At 38.1% G+C, this 15233-nt stretch overlaps 1 protein-coding gene across 2 annotated transcripts in view; it reads right to left on the reverse strand.

Moving 5' to 3' along the window:
• Positions 1-15233, reverse strand: part of MDGA1 (MAM domain containing glycosylphosphatidylinositol anchor 1) — a 401506-nt gene that overhangs the window by 51082 nt on the left and 335191 nt on the right. For both annotated transcript variants that reach the window (XM_070734253.1, XM_070734254.1), the window contains exons 13-14: positions 13374-13526; positions 10782-10913 (exon numbers count right to left, since the gene is read on the reverse strand). In XM_070734253.1, the coding sequence (XP_070590354.1) occupies positions 10782-10913; positions 13374-13526 (285 nt within the window). The remainder of the gene's footprint in view (positions 1-10781; positions 10914-13373; positions 13527-15233) is intronic.

The raw sequence follows: 15233 nt of genomic DNA on the forward strand, positions 1-15233 counted from the left end.
CTTACGTAACAATGTCTGCTGCTGGAGACACTACCTGGTGCCCTTGCATTGTTGGTTATAGTACAACAATGTTGATAGATTAAGTACCGTTATGTGGTGTTGACTCTTAACATAGGTAAATTTTCCTCTGTGACAATGACCCTATCCTGCTCCTTAAAGTCATCCAATATTGCAACTGCTGGAAACAAGTATCTATGGAGGTTCTCAATCATCCAGATCATGCTTGTCCCAAAGGTGCTTTTCTAAAAGGCAGCTGGACTTTTCTTAGGGGTTTTTTTCCCCCTTGAAAATGAAGAATTGAAAAAGTTTCTTGAAGAGTTTTCAAAGAAAAAAAAAAGTCCACATTCCTTTTGGAGAAGCACCTTGGCTGGAAATAAGGTTCTTTTCTTCCTTGGGACTTCTGAGTAGAGAGGGGCACTTAGACAAATATGCCCCCCTTGCCCTATTGTTAGGGATTACAGATACTGACTCTGTCCCCTGGCCAACTGCATTTGATGCAACTGATGTAGAGAAGAACGTGTGGAGTATATATCCTAGGTTGGGAATCGTTTGCAATAGTTTGCCAGTTTCATTGATTTGGGATGTGGCAGGGATCATTACTTTGCAAGGGCTAAGCATTTCAAAACTGCTGCCCTTGTAACTTTTGGCGGTACTTGATTCAGCTGCTACAATGCATCATATCGCCTCCTTACTGTCACTCAGAAATGGAGAAGGAGAAGGAAGGAACTGGAAAAAGCACAGCTGAGAGGAAAAAGTTGGAGAAGAGGGAAAATCTACGCTCTTGGGTTTACAATAGCCCGTGTGTAAGAAAGAATAAGGATAACTAAATAGGAGAAGTGAATTTATGGTGAGGGTTCCTATAGGGTGAGTACTCCAGGTTGTGCTTCTGAGTGTGTTTTATGGGGTTTTGTATGTGTGTGTGTGTGTGCAAAAGAGGGATGGAAATTATATCTGGTGGAAAGGATGAAAATGCAGCATCCACTGCAAATTCTGCAAGATTTGCATTTATGGCTTTATTATGATTTAAAATGTTACATGGGTACCTTAGAGAAGCAAGGGGGAGATTCAGTCGCAAGGAGACTTGATTAGGTTACAGGTGTTTCTTACCCAGTTTATGGTAGAGTCAGAATGAGTGTCTGGATATTCCCTGAAACCACTTTCTATTGATTCCTTCCTTTTTAGCCTTTCAGTAACCAATATTTGAGTTTTTACTCAATAAGGTTTTCTGGAACAGTAATAATAACAATAATGTGTATGATTTATAAATGACCCTTGGACCTGGCACCGTACTATAATTAAACCAAAAAGATTAAATCCTTCCTGCAGGCTGAAACTCAAAGAACATAGTAATACTTCAGGGAAGCTGTATCTTTGGGTGTAAGTATTTATTTACCAAAAAGTAGCTTTATAGGCATATAATTTTAAGGAGTGGCTGCTATATGTTGTTTGTAGAAATATTACTTATTATTATTTTTAAAATAAATTTATCTATGATTTTATCATATAGTGATCCTCTGATAAGAAATATTCACTGAACCAGCTCTATAGATCAAGTATACAGATAAAAGTTGCATGAAAAACTAGTGGATGTTAGAAGAAAATGTGTTTTCTCTTTCTCTCCAGGATCTGTTCCTGTTTTCATATAATTACTGTTTTTGTCTAATAGAAAGATGAGACTTTCTCCCCCCTGGCAAATAATTACCTGTGAATATTATGTGTACGTGTGCGTGCGTCTTAAATTTACTGGAAAGTACAGATGCCACTGTGAAAACAGAAGAATGGGTGGGATGTGCTGTAAGATAACATTCAAAATTAGAGCTGGAGTTGTTTGTCTGTTGGATTTTAAACATGTAATATCTATCCTGTATTGCTTCACTCTTTTCTTTGCATCCCTGTCCAGTTGCCTCCTCTTCGTCTTCTCCCCTCCCCTTGTAGTTTTCCCCTTCGCTTCCCAGGGTAGCTTCTCCTTCCTCGCCATATTCCTGATTTAGATGGAAGGAGAAAGGCAGAGTGTGTGTTTATGGGTCTTATATTCATTTCTCTGGGTGTGTAAGAGAGGACATTGTTGGTAATTGCAGACAGGGGGTCAATTAGTTTTATTAATTTTACAGGAAATTAATTTGAAGCAGTAGCTCTTAAACCACCACATATTTATTTTTTGTTCTAGCTCTGACCTTTTGGGAAGTGTGATTTCAAGGCATATGGGTACGAATTTCTGAGGTTTCTATACACACAGAGATTCGCCATATGCACATATTTCTTGAAGAACTGGAAATTTCTAAGGTTAATTTTGGCAACTGACAAACTGGAAAGCTTCTTTCCTTTTCCTCACTCTATCTTCTCTTTCTTCGGGTGGTTTATCCTGTACTCAGAATCATATTACTTTTGGATTAATAATATTTTTTTTAAAAGTAGACTACTTACGATAAAAGTCATGGACTTTAGACATACCATCTACACTTGTTTATAAGGCTCAAGTCAATAAAAATTGAATCACACAATTGACTGTCTTCTTTGCAATTAGATATATCTCTGTGTTTTGCAAATAACTACCCTGATAAGACATCCTCTGATAAGAAGCCCAAACTTCCAATGTTGGACCATCCACAACTTTTCCAGTGGGCCTGGGACCATGAATGAATGACCAAGTGTTATTAATAGAGCTATTTTTTATATTTTATGCTGATATTGTAATCTTTTACATTGTTTTTATATATTGTTAGCTGCCCAGAGTCCACTACAGTAGGGCGGCATACAAATCTTATAAACTATTAAACTATTAAATTTCTGGGGGCAAGTCATTCCGCTGATTATTGTTCTACCTGTAAGGAAATTTCTCCTTATTAACTGAAGTTACTGAAACTTGCAGTTAAGTCCTGTTGTATCTGTATGATTATTCACTTTTAAAAAACAAATCCAATCAGTGAATTAAAGAATTGGAGTAGGATTAAAACAAAAAACAAAAATAAGGATTATTTAACATTTTCTGTTCATCCAAGCAGTGTTCCCTCTAATTTTTTTTTTGGGGGGGGGGGGCGGAAAAGTATAGTGTCTGAGCGGCAGTCCCTTCGGGACTGGGCGGCACAGAAATAATAAATAAATAAACGAACAAACAAACAAATAAAAAAACCTACCCTGTTTTGCCTTAGAGAATTTCAAAATAAAATACTGTACTGTGTGTCTATAACAGTGAGCTCATAATAGGGCAACTCTATCAATATCAAAATGCCACTTAAATAGTTGAGCTAGTTTCAAACTAGATTTTGATTTTCTTTCTCTCTTCCTTACTCCCATTCTTTTTCTTTTTCTTTTCCTTCCTCTCTTTTTTCCATCTGTTTCTCTCTCTTCCTCTCTTCCTCTCTCTCTCCTTCCCTCTCACTCTTTCCCTCTCAGCTTCTGGGCAGGTTTGGAAAACTCTGAGTTGATGATAATTTTTAAGTGAGCGATTGCTCACTGCTCAGCTTAGAGGGAACTATGCATCCAAGTGCAATTTCCGGTCTCAATTCAAAGTGTTGGTTATGACCTATAAAGCCCTTCGTGGCATTGGACCAGAGCCGGGGTGGTGCAGCAGGTAGAGTGCTGTACTGCAGGCCACTGAAGCTGACTGTAGATCTGAAGGTCAGCGGTTCAAATCTCATCACCGGCTCAAGGTTGACTCAGCCTTCCATCCTTCCGAGGTGGGTAAAATGAGGACCCGGATTGTGGGGGCAATAGGCTGGCTCTGTTAAAAAATTGCTATTGCTAACATGTTGTAAGCCGCCCTGAGTCTAAGGAGAAGGGTGGCATAAAAATCAAATAAATAAATAAATAAATAAATAAATCTTCGGGACCGCCTTCTGCCGCATGAATCCCAGCGACCGGTTAGGTCCCACAGAGTTGGCCTTCTCTGGGTCCCGTCGACTAAACAATGTCATTTGGCGGGACCCAGAAGAAGAGCCTTCTCTGTGGCAGCCCCGACCCTCTGGAACCAGCTCCCCCCAGATATCAGAGTTGCCCCCACCCTCCTTGCCTTTCGCAAGCTCCTTAAAACCCACCTCTGTCGTCAGGCATGGGGGAATTGAATTTTTTCCCTTCCCCCTAGGCTTATAGAATTTATACATGGTATGCTTGTTTGTATGATTGGTCTCTTAAATTGGGTTTTTTAAGATTATTTTTTAATAGATTAGATTTGTTACATTGTCTTTTTTATTGTTGTTAGCCACCCCGAGTCTTCGGAGAGGGGCGGCATACAAATCTAATAAATAATAATAATAATAATAATAATAATAATAATAATAATAATAATAATTTAACCGTTATATAGAATATGTGAAGAATTCAAATCACACTGTTTTAGAAATCATACTGTCTTTCCTTTGGCTCATCAGCATTGCTTGCATTAAATTCTGAGATGCTGAAATTATTAAGAGAGACTAGATACTCATTTTACACATCCTGCACAGGGCCATTTTCAGCAGACTACCAATTAAGTCAATGTTTTTGTCAGTTGCTACATAATGACGTGTCTGCTTTCTATGTTAATAGGATGTTATATAGTATGGTAATATTAAATAGATTCCTACTATTTAATCACATGCAAAACTAGAAGGTAGCTAACACCAGAGTTGAGCTCCAGGCAAAGCTGAATTTACTTCATCTTCCACGCCCAACTGTATTCCCCATTCATTCCAGTTACTCAGTGTTAATTCTCTTGCCTTCTCTAGCTGCTTCCTTTATCTGCCTCATGTATTAATTGCTTAATTAATGAAAACATTTCTATCTCACCCTCAATTGTTTGAAAACAATGGGAGCCTCCAATAGCTAAGACAATAATAAAGAAAACATTAAGGGCAATCAATAACCAAAAGAACAAAAACAATAAAACTACAATAAACAGCAAAATGCCCTATAAAATGCATACATGTCAATAAACATAAGAAACATGAGCCGCAGTGACACAGTGGTTAGAGTGCAATACCGCAGGCCTCTTCTGCTGCCTGCTGGCTGCCTGCAATTTGGCAATGCAAATCATACCAGGCTTAAGGTCGACTCAGCCTTACATCTTTCCGAAGTCAGTAAAATCAGGACCCAGATTGTTGGGGCCAATATGCTGATTCTGTAAACTGCTTAGAGAGGGCTGTAAAGCACAGCGATGCCATATATAAGCAATTGTTATTGCTATATGGATCAATTTTAGCCTGCTTGAAATGTTATGAACTCTGTGTTGCTGCATCTCAGAGCTGTGTTGCCATGGCTTTCCTAATCAGCACATACAAATAATTTATCTGAAGAAACCATCAGGTTCAAACAATGTGTATAGGCACTGAGGGTGTGTCAGAACCAATCGAAGATTGTCCATTGTCTGCCATGAAAAAAACCAGATAATTCCTTCTCTTGTGGCCATGTGGAAGTGGATGGAGCTGAATATTACTCTCTTGTCCATTCTCTTTAGGGCAATTGTGGATGACCAGGTTAGGTGGTCCTGTGCTCATCCATGTTTTTCAATATTAACCTATTGCTTCATCCAGTAGCTACCATTTAATTTTACTTAATGACAGTTCTGGCATCATTCTAACCCTTTTCAGGCACAAAAAGACAAAATCCAACTCTTTGAATTGTGCCCTGAACCAAAGGGGAGTAGGGATATTTCAGCAGGCAGGTATAATCAAACAGAATTATTGCAATCAAAGTCATATGGAATAACAGCAATCAAAAGGCCCTTCAGAGGTTGGTTTGTTCAGGTTTATTACCAATTTCATTTGGGTTCAATAAACAACTGGCTTGTATAAGTGACAAAAACACAGTATGGGTTCTAAGAGGCTAAAAGGGGTCCATGTTTGGTTTTGGGGACATTTCAAGTCCTCTGTAGAATGCAAATCAAGAGGAAGCCAACTATAATTTAGATCAGTGATTCTTAACCAGGGTTCTATCGAACCCTAGGGGTTCGGTGAGTCAGTCTCAGGGGTTCGGCGGAGCCTCCCCCACAGAGGTCAAGACACACCCGACTCATTATGTAAATTCGTGATGACATGCCCCTCTTGGCCATCACTTACTGACTTTGCTGTGAAAATGACCTGAGAGTAGCACTTGCCAAGGTGAAGCCACGCATACCTGAACTGGTCTCTCAAAAACAACAGCAGAAGTCACACTGATTTGCAGGTATGTAATTTGTTGTGAGTTCATGCACTGTGTTGGTTTTGTTCTTTGATCAAGGTGATGTTCATGCCTGGTTCATTTTGTGTACCAGTAAAAAAACATATACCTATGTCTGGAATTTGGAAAAAAAATCATATTTGATTTATCACTAAAGAAGGATTCGGTGAATGTGCATATGAAACTGGTGGGTTCGGTACCTCGAACAAGGTTAAGAACCACTGATTTAGATTCAAGAAGAAAAAGATGGAAAAGAAAGAGAAATAGAAAGAAATAGAAAGACCTCACCTACAAAAAGATACTGACAAAATTGAACGGGTCCAAAGACGGGCTACAAGAATGGTGGAAGGTCTTACACATAAAACGTATCAGGAAAGACTTAATGAACTCAATCTGTATAGTCTGGAGGACAGAAGGAAAAGGGGGGACATGATCGAAACATTTAAATATGTTAAAGGGTTAAATAAGGTTCAGGAGATAAGTGTTTTCAATAGGAAAGTGAACACAAGAACAAGGGGACACAATCTGAAGTTAGTTGGGGGAAAGATCAAAAGCAACATGAGAAAATATTATTTTACTGAAAGAGTAGTAGATCCTTGGAACAATCTTCCAGCAGACGTGGTAGATAAATCCACAGTAACTGAATTTAAACATGCCTGGGATAAACATATATCCATCCTAAGATAAAATACAGAAAATAGTATAAGGGCAGACTAGATGGACCATGAGGTCTTTTTCTGCCGTCAGACTTCTATGTTTCTATGTTTCTAAAGGAAGGAAGAAGGAAGAAAGAAAGAAAGAAAGAAAGAAAGAAAGAAAGAAAGAATGAATGAAATGAGTGTATTTTTGTGTGCATGCCCAAGCATGAGAGAGTCAGAAAGCCAAGCAACCAAATAAATCAGAAGAAATGTGAATGGCCTCCAGAGAGCTCTCCCTGAACCCGCAGCCTACTCAGCTGAGAGATATTCAACATCACCCTACTCTATTAGTTACTGAATATTTTATACTCTGGCTCCATTTGCTCCATTTGTATTCTGCGTCTCTCTTTCGTCATATGCATTATAAACGAGCAGTGTCTGGAAACTCTCTCTGGGAAGATTTGCCTGGATGGCTATGGATATTTTATAGTCAAATTGTGGAGAGCAAACTAGCTTTCTGAGTTGTGCTGTGAAAATCAGGAAAGGGAAAAAAAAGGTCATAAACCGGTTATTAAAAAAATAAATACATGTCAGACTGTACAGTGTTCTGCTTCCATTGTGCAATGAGATTCAGACACCCAATGATGGGGAGTTGTGTATATGCACAATGATAAATCTGAAAAAAGGACGTTATGATTTGACAGGGTGAATTGTGCAGCCACCGGCAAAAGAATTCAAGAGTTGAGCAAACTATCCCCGATTCATTTTATCTTTGTTACAAATCTGCAGCCAAAATCACATTTAATGAATGAGAAAGATGTCTTTTTAGAGTGGAGTAAGCAACTGCTACCTCCAGATGTTTTGGATTACATTGGTGCTTATGGGATTTATAGCTCAACAAAATCCAGTAAGCACTAGGGTGTCTAGCCCATTTTCTGAACTGGTATTTCTTTTTCTCTTAAAACAGAGAAATTACATTTACTAGTTCAAAGAGCTACAGGATAAGAAGCATGGTTTTTATACTCATAATTAGTAGGAATTATGGTTATCTCATGATAATTGAAGCCATCACTTGAGCAGTGAAACTGCTATAACAATTCTTTTGCAAACTAAGAAGTGATAATGGCAAGCAATCACCTGTTTGGGCACACTCACTCAGTTTACTGAAGCATTCTGTCTTATTAAGAAACATACCTTAGATTTAGTCCAGATGTGCTCAAAAGTTAATGGAAAATAATTAGAAATGAAAACCAAAGTGATGTCAGAACTAACAGAATAGAGGGGAGGAAGGCAGGCAGGCTTAAATATTGGGATTGTTAATCATTTATTCCCTCTTCCTTTGGTATGTGCCATAGCAGTTTACAAAACCTAGCCAATCTCGATTGATCCCCAAAACTAACCATTTAGATTGAAGGCCACCAGAATACCCTGGACAATGGGCTAGATTAGGAAGTAGAAAAACAGGCATATAAGAAAATGCAATGGCAAAAATGCTTTTCTGTGGTTGCCAAGAAAACGACACTAAAATATCCAAGTAACCAGAATATCAACCTTGACTCAAGGAAGATTTAACCTTAAGACCCTCAGGGACATCTCAAAACATTGTAACAAAACAGTGCAACACCTTGTGCAAATTTAATATATTCTTGCAATTGCTTGGGGGAAATGTAGAAATGTCTAAAGCATCAGTGGAGGAACTAGCCGCGTTCTGGAGAGGTTTGGAAGATGATGAAAATAGTACAGGTGGAATTGGATGAAAAGATACATAAATGTTTTTCTTGGTTTTTTTTAGATATCATACTTACAACTATAAATATTACACTGAAATTATCCAAAATAATGATTGTCTCATTGCACCAATACCAGAACCTCTAAGTAATACTTGAATCAGGGAAGTGGTGATGATAGTTAAGATATTCTCCTAATCCAGAGGTCATCAATTTTTATTTTTGGACTAATAACCCTGACTCTTCTGTCCAATTGGTCTTACAGCAGCTAAAAAGTTAAGGGCTATTTTTGGGGATAATTTGGAGGCTTTTGGAGTGGTCCACTTCCCAAAAGCCCTGTGCTCCCTTCCTAGCCTAATTTTCTGCTTTTAAAACTTATAAATGGCCATTTTACCACCAAATTACAGTTGCTGTACCCCAAAGTACTTTGCAAGATCCCCCCAAAATACATACAGCATCCAGATTACCCAGTATTGTCATATTTTTAAGAAATTATATTCCCATATATATGACATCCTAAGCTTGTTTAAAGAAAATTTAAAAGAGCTGTTCTTGGTATCTTTCCATATTTCCAGTACGTGAAATAAAGGTTCTTTCTGAGATTAATACAAGACGGTTACTTAATGGTAAAATTTAACAATTAACGAACAAATGTCCCAAATTTAGCAGACAGGAGTAAAATATTTTTTTTTGCCTCAGCTCTGTGTCAGACATCTTAAAGGCATTCATGAACTAATGTGGAACAAGACTCCTGCCTGCCATGCCTGGCTAGTTTTCAATGAGGCAGACATGTGTATTCATATTTCAAAGAACATAGTCTTAATACAGAGGTTCTCCCTTTTCGGTCTGTAAGGCGGGGAAAAGCACAGAAAACTAAGTTCTTCTTGGTGATATCTCATGTGCTTAGATAGAAGATGTATATTAATTCTGCTTACCAACCTTGTTTATCAGTAGGTAGACATACCTGTTCTCAGTCCAGCAGGTAATTAATAACTTAGTGGCTCTTTGAAAGAGTGCATTTATTATTCAAATTAATGAAACTATAATCAAAAGGTGACAAATTAGCAATTGCTCCTTGACTGAATATGGAAACTCATTAGGCACTTTTGTGGCATTTATCCATGTACAGCTTCATCTTAACAATCAGAGACAGGAGGTGGAGAGGGAGGGAGAGAGATGTCCTTTGAAACAACTTTGCCTCGTAAAACAAATCCTTATTTGCACACGGTTCTTGCCATTTTCTGGGTCTTGTTTATTCTTTTTAAAGCACAGTGGTTGTCAGAAAATCCCTACTGTTATCTGGATTGTCCTACCCAAGGAGTTTCTTTGCACTCTCTCCAAACTAAATCTCAGATAGCCTAATGAACAATTACTGTCTCGTATCCTATCCCATCCTGCCCTGCCCTGCCCTGTCCAGTCCAATCCAATCCAATCCAATCCAATCCAATCCAATCCAACCCAATGTCTCAATTAATATAAGAAAATATCTTCTTAGCAGCATTCTTATAGAAGCTGGAATCAGAAAAATAAAAATGACGAAGCTTTATCACAGCTCTGGGAAGCAGAGGATAAAGAAAATTAAGTTGGCTCTAACCATGCCTCTAACAATCATACACATGTAAAAACTCTGCCAATCTTTGTAAGTCTGAAAATACCAAAATCAAATTTCTGCCACTTATGGTGCAGAAATAAATTTATCTGAAAAATAGTGAGAATATTCTTCTAAAGCTGCCTTTCAAAACTCATATGATGTATTACAACCCCCAGAATGCCCAGCCAGCACAATGGGCATGGATGGAGTTTTAGTTCAACATCTGGCCAGTATCACATAGAAGAAGTTTATTCCAAAGGCATAAGAACTGGATGCAATTTATACAGCTGCTTGTATTCAGTATCAGACTGACACAGCTATCTATAATTTGTCTTTCCATTCAACATATTCCACCATTTCAGCTCTGCACTAGAGCTTGAAATGATGAAAAACAGAGATGAAAGAAATACATACACAAATCATAAGAGAGATGGAGATGTTCTCTTCAGGATTCAACTTTGGTGTTGCTTTCCAAATAGAAAAACAACAAAGTATTATTTGCCTGAACACAACTGCAGGGCCAAGAAATAAAACGACAATCCAAATTGACAATCGCCCCTGTAAAACAGATCTGGCATATTGTACACTTGAGAGCATTATTTCCCTGTAATTTGCAATGAATAGGCAATCCCTTTAAATCTCAGAGTGTTTTTTCTCCAACCCAATGAGCAGCGGCCCTTCTAGTTTACTTACCAATGTGCTTCCCATACATGTGATAATAGAAGGAGACACAGAATCTGGCAGTCATGTTGTACATCGGGCTGATTAATCTAGCTTTGTCATCCTTCACTCGGGGTGCAGAGGCTTCAATGAACATGTAGTACCCTAGAGAGGGAGGAAACCAAGAGGAGGAAAAGTAAACACAATGCCACAGTGCCTTTTCATGTCAATAGTATTAAAAGTAGTATGAAGAAAAGCAAGAATCTGCCTCAGCCCCTTTTGGGGTCACTAAACTAGAATTTTGGGCCTCTGCTTCATTTTCTCTCTGAAAGTGACAGAACCTGGATTTAGGTTACATATTTTACTTATTTAGCTATATATATACAGTGATACCTCATCTTACGAACTTAATTGGTTCCGGGACGACGTTTGTAAGGTGAAAAGTTTGTAAGACGAAACAATGTTTTCCATAGGAATCAATGGGAAAGCGATTGTTTTATTTATTTATTTATTAGATTTGTAATCCGCCCCTCTCCGCAGATTAATGCGTGCAAGCCCAAAAGTCACCCCTTTTGCCAGCTGAAGCACCTGTTTTTGTGCTGCTGGGATTCCCATGAGGCTCCCCTCCATGGGAAACCCCACCTCCGGACTTCCATGTTTTTGTGATGTTGCAGGGGAATCCCAGCAGCGCAAAAACGGGTGCTTCGCTGGCAAACCCCACCTCTGGACTTCCGTTGCCAGCGAAGCGCCCGTTTTTGCACTGCTGGGATTCCCCTGCAGCATCGCAAAAACACGGAAGTCTGGAGGTGGTGTTTCCCATGGAGGTGAGCCTCAGGGGAATCCCGGGAGTGCAAAAATGGGTGCTTCGCTGGCAACAAAAATCCGGAGGCGGGGCATCCCAGTGGCAGCGGCTTGGGTTTGTAAGGTGGAAATAGTTTGGAAGAAGAGGCAAAAAAATCTTAAACCCCGGGTTTGTATCTCGAAAAGTTTGTATTACGAGGGGTTTGTAAGACGAGGTATCACTGTATATACCTTTTCTCCAGGATGTCTAGCTGGCTTATGTGAAATGTACTGATCCAAATCATCCAGTGAGTTTTCATGGCAGAAGATGGACTTGAAATTGGGCTTCCACATATTAGTTCCATTTTTCTACACTATAGCTCTTTGTTCTAATCCCGCTATCTTCTCCCACCTCAATTATCTCAATATTTTTTTCAGGCTGTTCTGGAGATGCTCAATGTTTCTTGGGACCATAGGTTTGCAACTAGTACTGTTGTAAAAATTGTAATAGCCAGGCTTCCATAGAAAGACTGTCTGCCTGCCATAAATCTTGTCCTAAAATGCATGCGTACTGGAGAATATGATAAAATGCTGATCATGCCAGAGAATCATTTTGCCCAGTATTCTGTAAGACATGAAAGCTAGCTGTTGCATTTAAGAAGTTTCCAAAGCAAGGGGGAGAGCCATTGGCCCTTTCAGCAATTGTTTTTAAGGAACATTCAAACAAGTGGAATATACTCAATATCAAAGTCTCCACTAGGAACAAAAGATAGTGATATTTTTTTAAAAAAAACCCTCTAATTTTTCAGGCTTAAATCATTCTTTGTCATTTCCACATCTACAAAATACCATCCTTATTTTTTTAAATGAGAATGAAAACCTGAGTACATTTTAATAGAAGCATTTTTAACCGCCAAAATTTTAATATGCCTCTTGCAGAGTTGTACATTTTAGGGTGCATTTTCCCTATTTTGGGGAGTTCATACATTGCAATCTCCCTTCATGAAAGTGTTTCTGTCGATGCTTTGTTGAATTTTGCTTTGATTGGGAAATGCAAATTAGATAGGCCGTTTCTACATTCTCCTCAGTATTTATTCCTTGTTCACTCAGAACATAGCAACAAAATCTTATGGAAGCTGTAACAAGACAAAGACAATTCATTTTAAGCCTACTGAATTTTTCCTTAGTCATTTTGAACCTCTACTATTTTGCCCATTTCTGATGGGGATTCCTAGTATTTGAATATTCAAGTTTCTCTATAAAAAGTAAAAGACAGGAATAGAAGTGCTTATATACACTGTAATTACCATGAAACATAGAGAGACTGGGGCTCTGGATATGAGGTAAAAGGAGAAGTTGACTACCCTGAGCTTCCAAAATCAACTTCACATCATGTCTTATATATATATCATAACCTTTTTTTGAAAAGTTTCATGAGAAAGCTTGGAAAGGTTCTGGAGACTTTATTGGACTCTTGTTCCAGAAGTCAGACAGACATTTTAGAATGTTTGTTTTCCCAATTGCTTCTTTCCCTTGTGCATGCATCAATGAAACAAGGACATTTGGCAGCAGTAATTAGCCAGTAACAAGGACTAATGTTCTCCTGATTCCTCTAAACAAAGCTGTGGGAGTTTTAATTGGTTATTTAATGTGAATAAGAACATGCAAATTAGCTGCCTCATGTCTAATACAGATTAAGAGAGTCTGTGTTCACGGAGGAGTGCTATGTTTTATATATTTTATTCTATTTATATATTTCGTTAAGATGAAGCATAATATGGTAAATTCAAAAGCAGGAAAAGCAAAGGGCATAACCTTGAATTGGGAAAATGGTGGCCTACCCACCTTCGGGTGTCCCACTGAAATCCATGCTGGGGCCTGTGTTGGCAGTGCGCTTCGGATCATGGGTTAGCCTGCTTTGACGAATCCAATCAAAGTTGTCTGTTGTGTCCTGAATATAACCACAGATCTTCTCATCTTCAAAGTGGCAGGTGTTACCTGTAGGCAGGCAAGGTGCCTAATAAGTAGATCATTCCAACATGATCTTGTCTGGTGGAGTATACAGGAGACAAAAAAATAACTTCCTTGTAATAATGATACTTCTACACTGGGAGTATAACACTAATTCATGGAACAAGTTGTATCTCCTATCCACAAACTGAAGCCAGCAAGAAGTCACAAAGACTAATTAACAGCCCTGCCTTTTTCTTCAGCTTTAAATAAATATGGGAGAGTGTAAAAAAAATCTATACATTGAAAAATGTCCTGCCTGTTTATAGATGAGTTTAACAAAGCACACACTGTGATCATATTTGTTTGATGGATGGATCTAGACAACATGTGGATTTGTTGTGATATTTTTTAACATTTCCCCAATGACTTTCCAAGCACTTCAAAACGTTGCTGCTCGCCATGCACAAATATATTCCATTCAGTCTTCACCTACAAGGAATAAAAAAGCAAGGATAACCATACACGCCTTGTTGCCATCATCCTCACAGGCTTGGCTCCTCTGTAAATCTTCCAATAGTGAATCTATAAATGAACTTAGCAAACTAATTATAGATGTAAAGATGATCATATAGGCACATTCATTCACTAAGTTACTTGTTTTCAATAGCTTTGTCTCCCCATAGTCAAGAATATTAAAATGTCCCTACAAACACTTCAGTCTACGGAGAGGGGCAGCATACAAATTTAATAAATGATAATAAAAAAATAACTAAGATTATGGGGAAGCACGGATACCTATGTTGGGAGTCCAGTGCCTCAATGTTTGGTGTTACATAATTCAGTATTGAATATTCATGAACTGCTTGCTGCTTATGAATGGAATTGATCATAGAAGGGAATCAAAAGTCCTAGATAACCTGACACAAAGCTAGGGGGAAGTAAACATGCTGGACAAAATCAAAAGAAAAAAATGGATAAAGCTGCGATCAGCTTTGGGATAATGTCAAATTCCATTGATATGATGAAAAAAACTAGGATGTGAAGTATAGCTGGAAGGAACAAATGAAGTTCCTTCCAGCTGTAGTCCCAAACTACTATTTGAAGTCCCTTGTTTTATAGACTATTAATTTGTAAATTAATCATATTATTTTACTGACAATTTATGAACTTGGTTGGGATGATGACTTACAGACATTTGCATAACCACATTTAGCATAGTAGCTACAGTCAGTATAATTTCACAAGGATTACCCAGGTTCCTTTTATAATGTATCTATGCTATTGCAACATATTTTATGGATGGTTATTCTTAAAGGCAATCCAGAATTTTAAATGTTACAAATGTGACAAATTAGCTGTTAATTGATGTGATAATGCCAATCTCATTTTTAATAAGCCCTATGTTGCCAGCCAATTATATGCATTATTTTATCTGTCTAAAGGGCTTCCTATTTTGCATGAACCTATCATTCTGTTCTGTTCTGGACCTGCCAAGTTATTAAAGTACTAGAAGAACGAGAAGAACTTCTTACAGACTTACTCTTCTGCTAAACTAGTAAAATCTTTCCCCAATGACCCCATAAATTGTACTTTTAGAGCTGTGATTGGTTCCACTGACTCCAGAAAGTATATTTTAAGAGAATTGTTTCCATAATTCTCAGGAAGATGGCACAAAAATACCACAAGAAATAAACCCAATGGCCTAAGGTGATGACTATCACTTTATCCTTACAATTTACGTTGACTGGTTCT

This window comes from Erythrolamprus reginae, chromosome 1, assembly GCF_031021105.1.
Source record: "Erythrolamprus reginae isolate rEryReg1 chromosome 1, rEryReg1.hap1, whole genome shotgun sequence".
NCBI classification, from domain to species: Eukaryota; Metazoa; Chordata; class Lepidosauria; order Squamata; family Dipsadidae; genus Erythrolamprus; species Erythrolamprus reginae.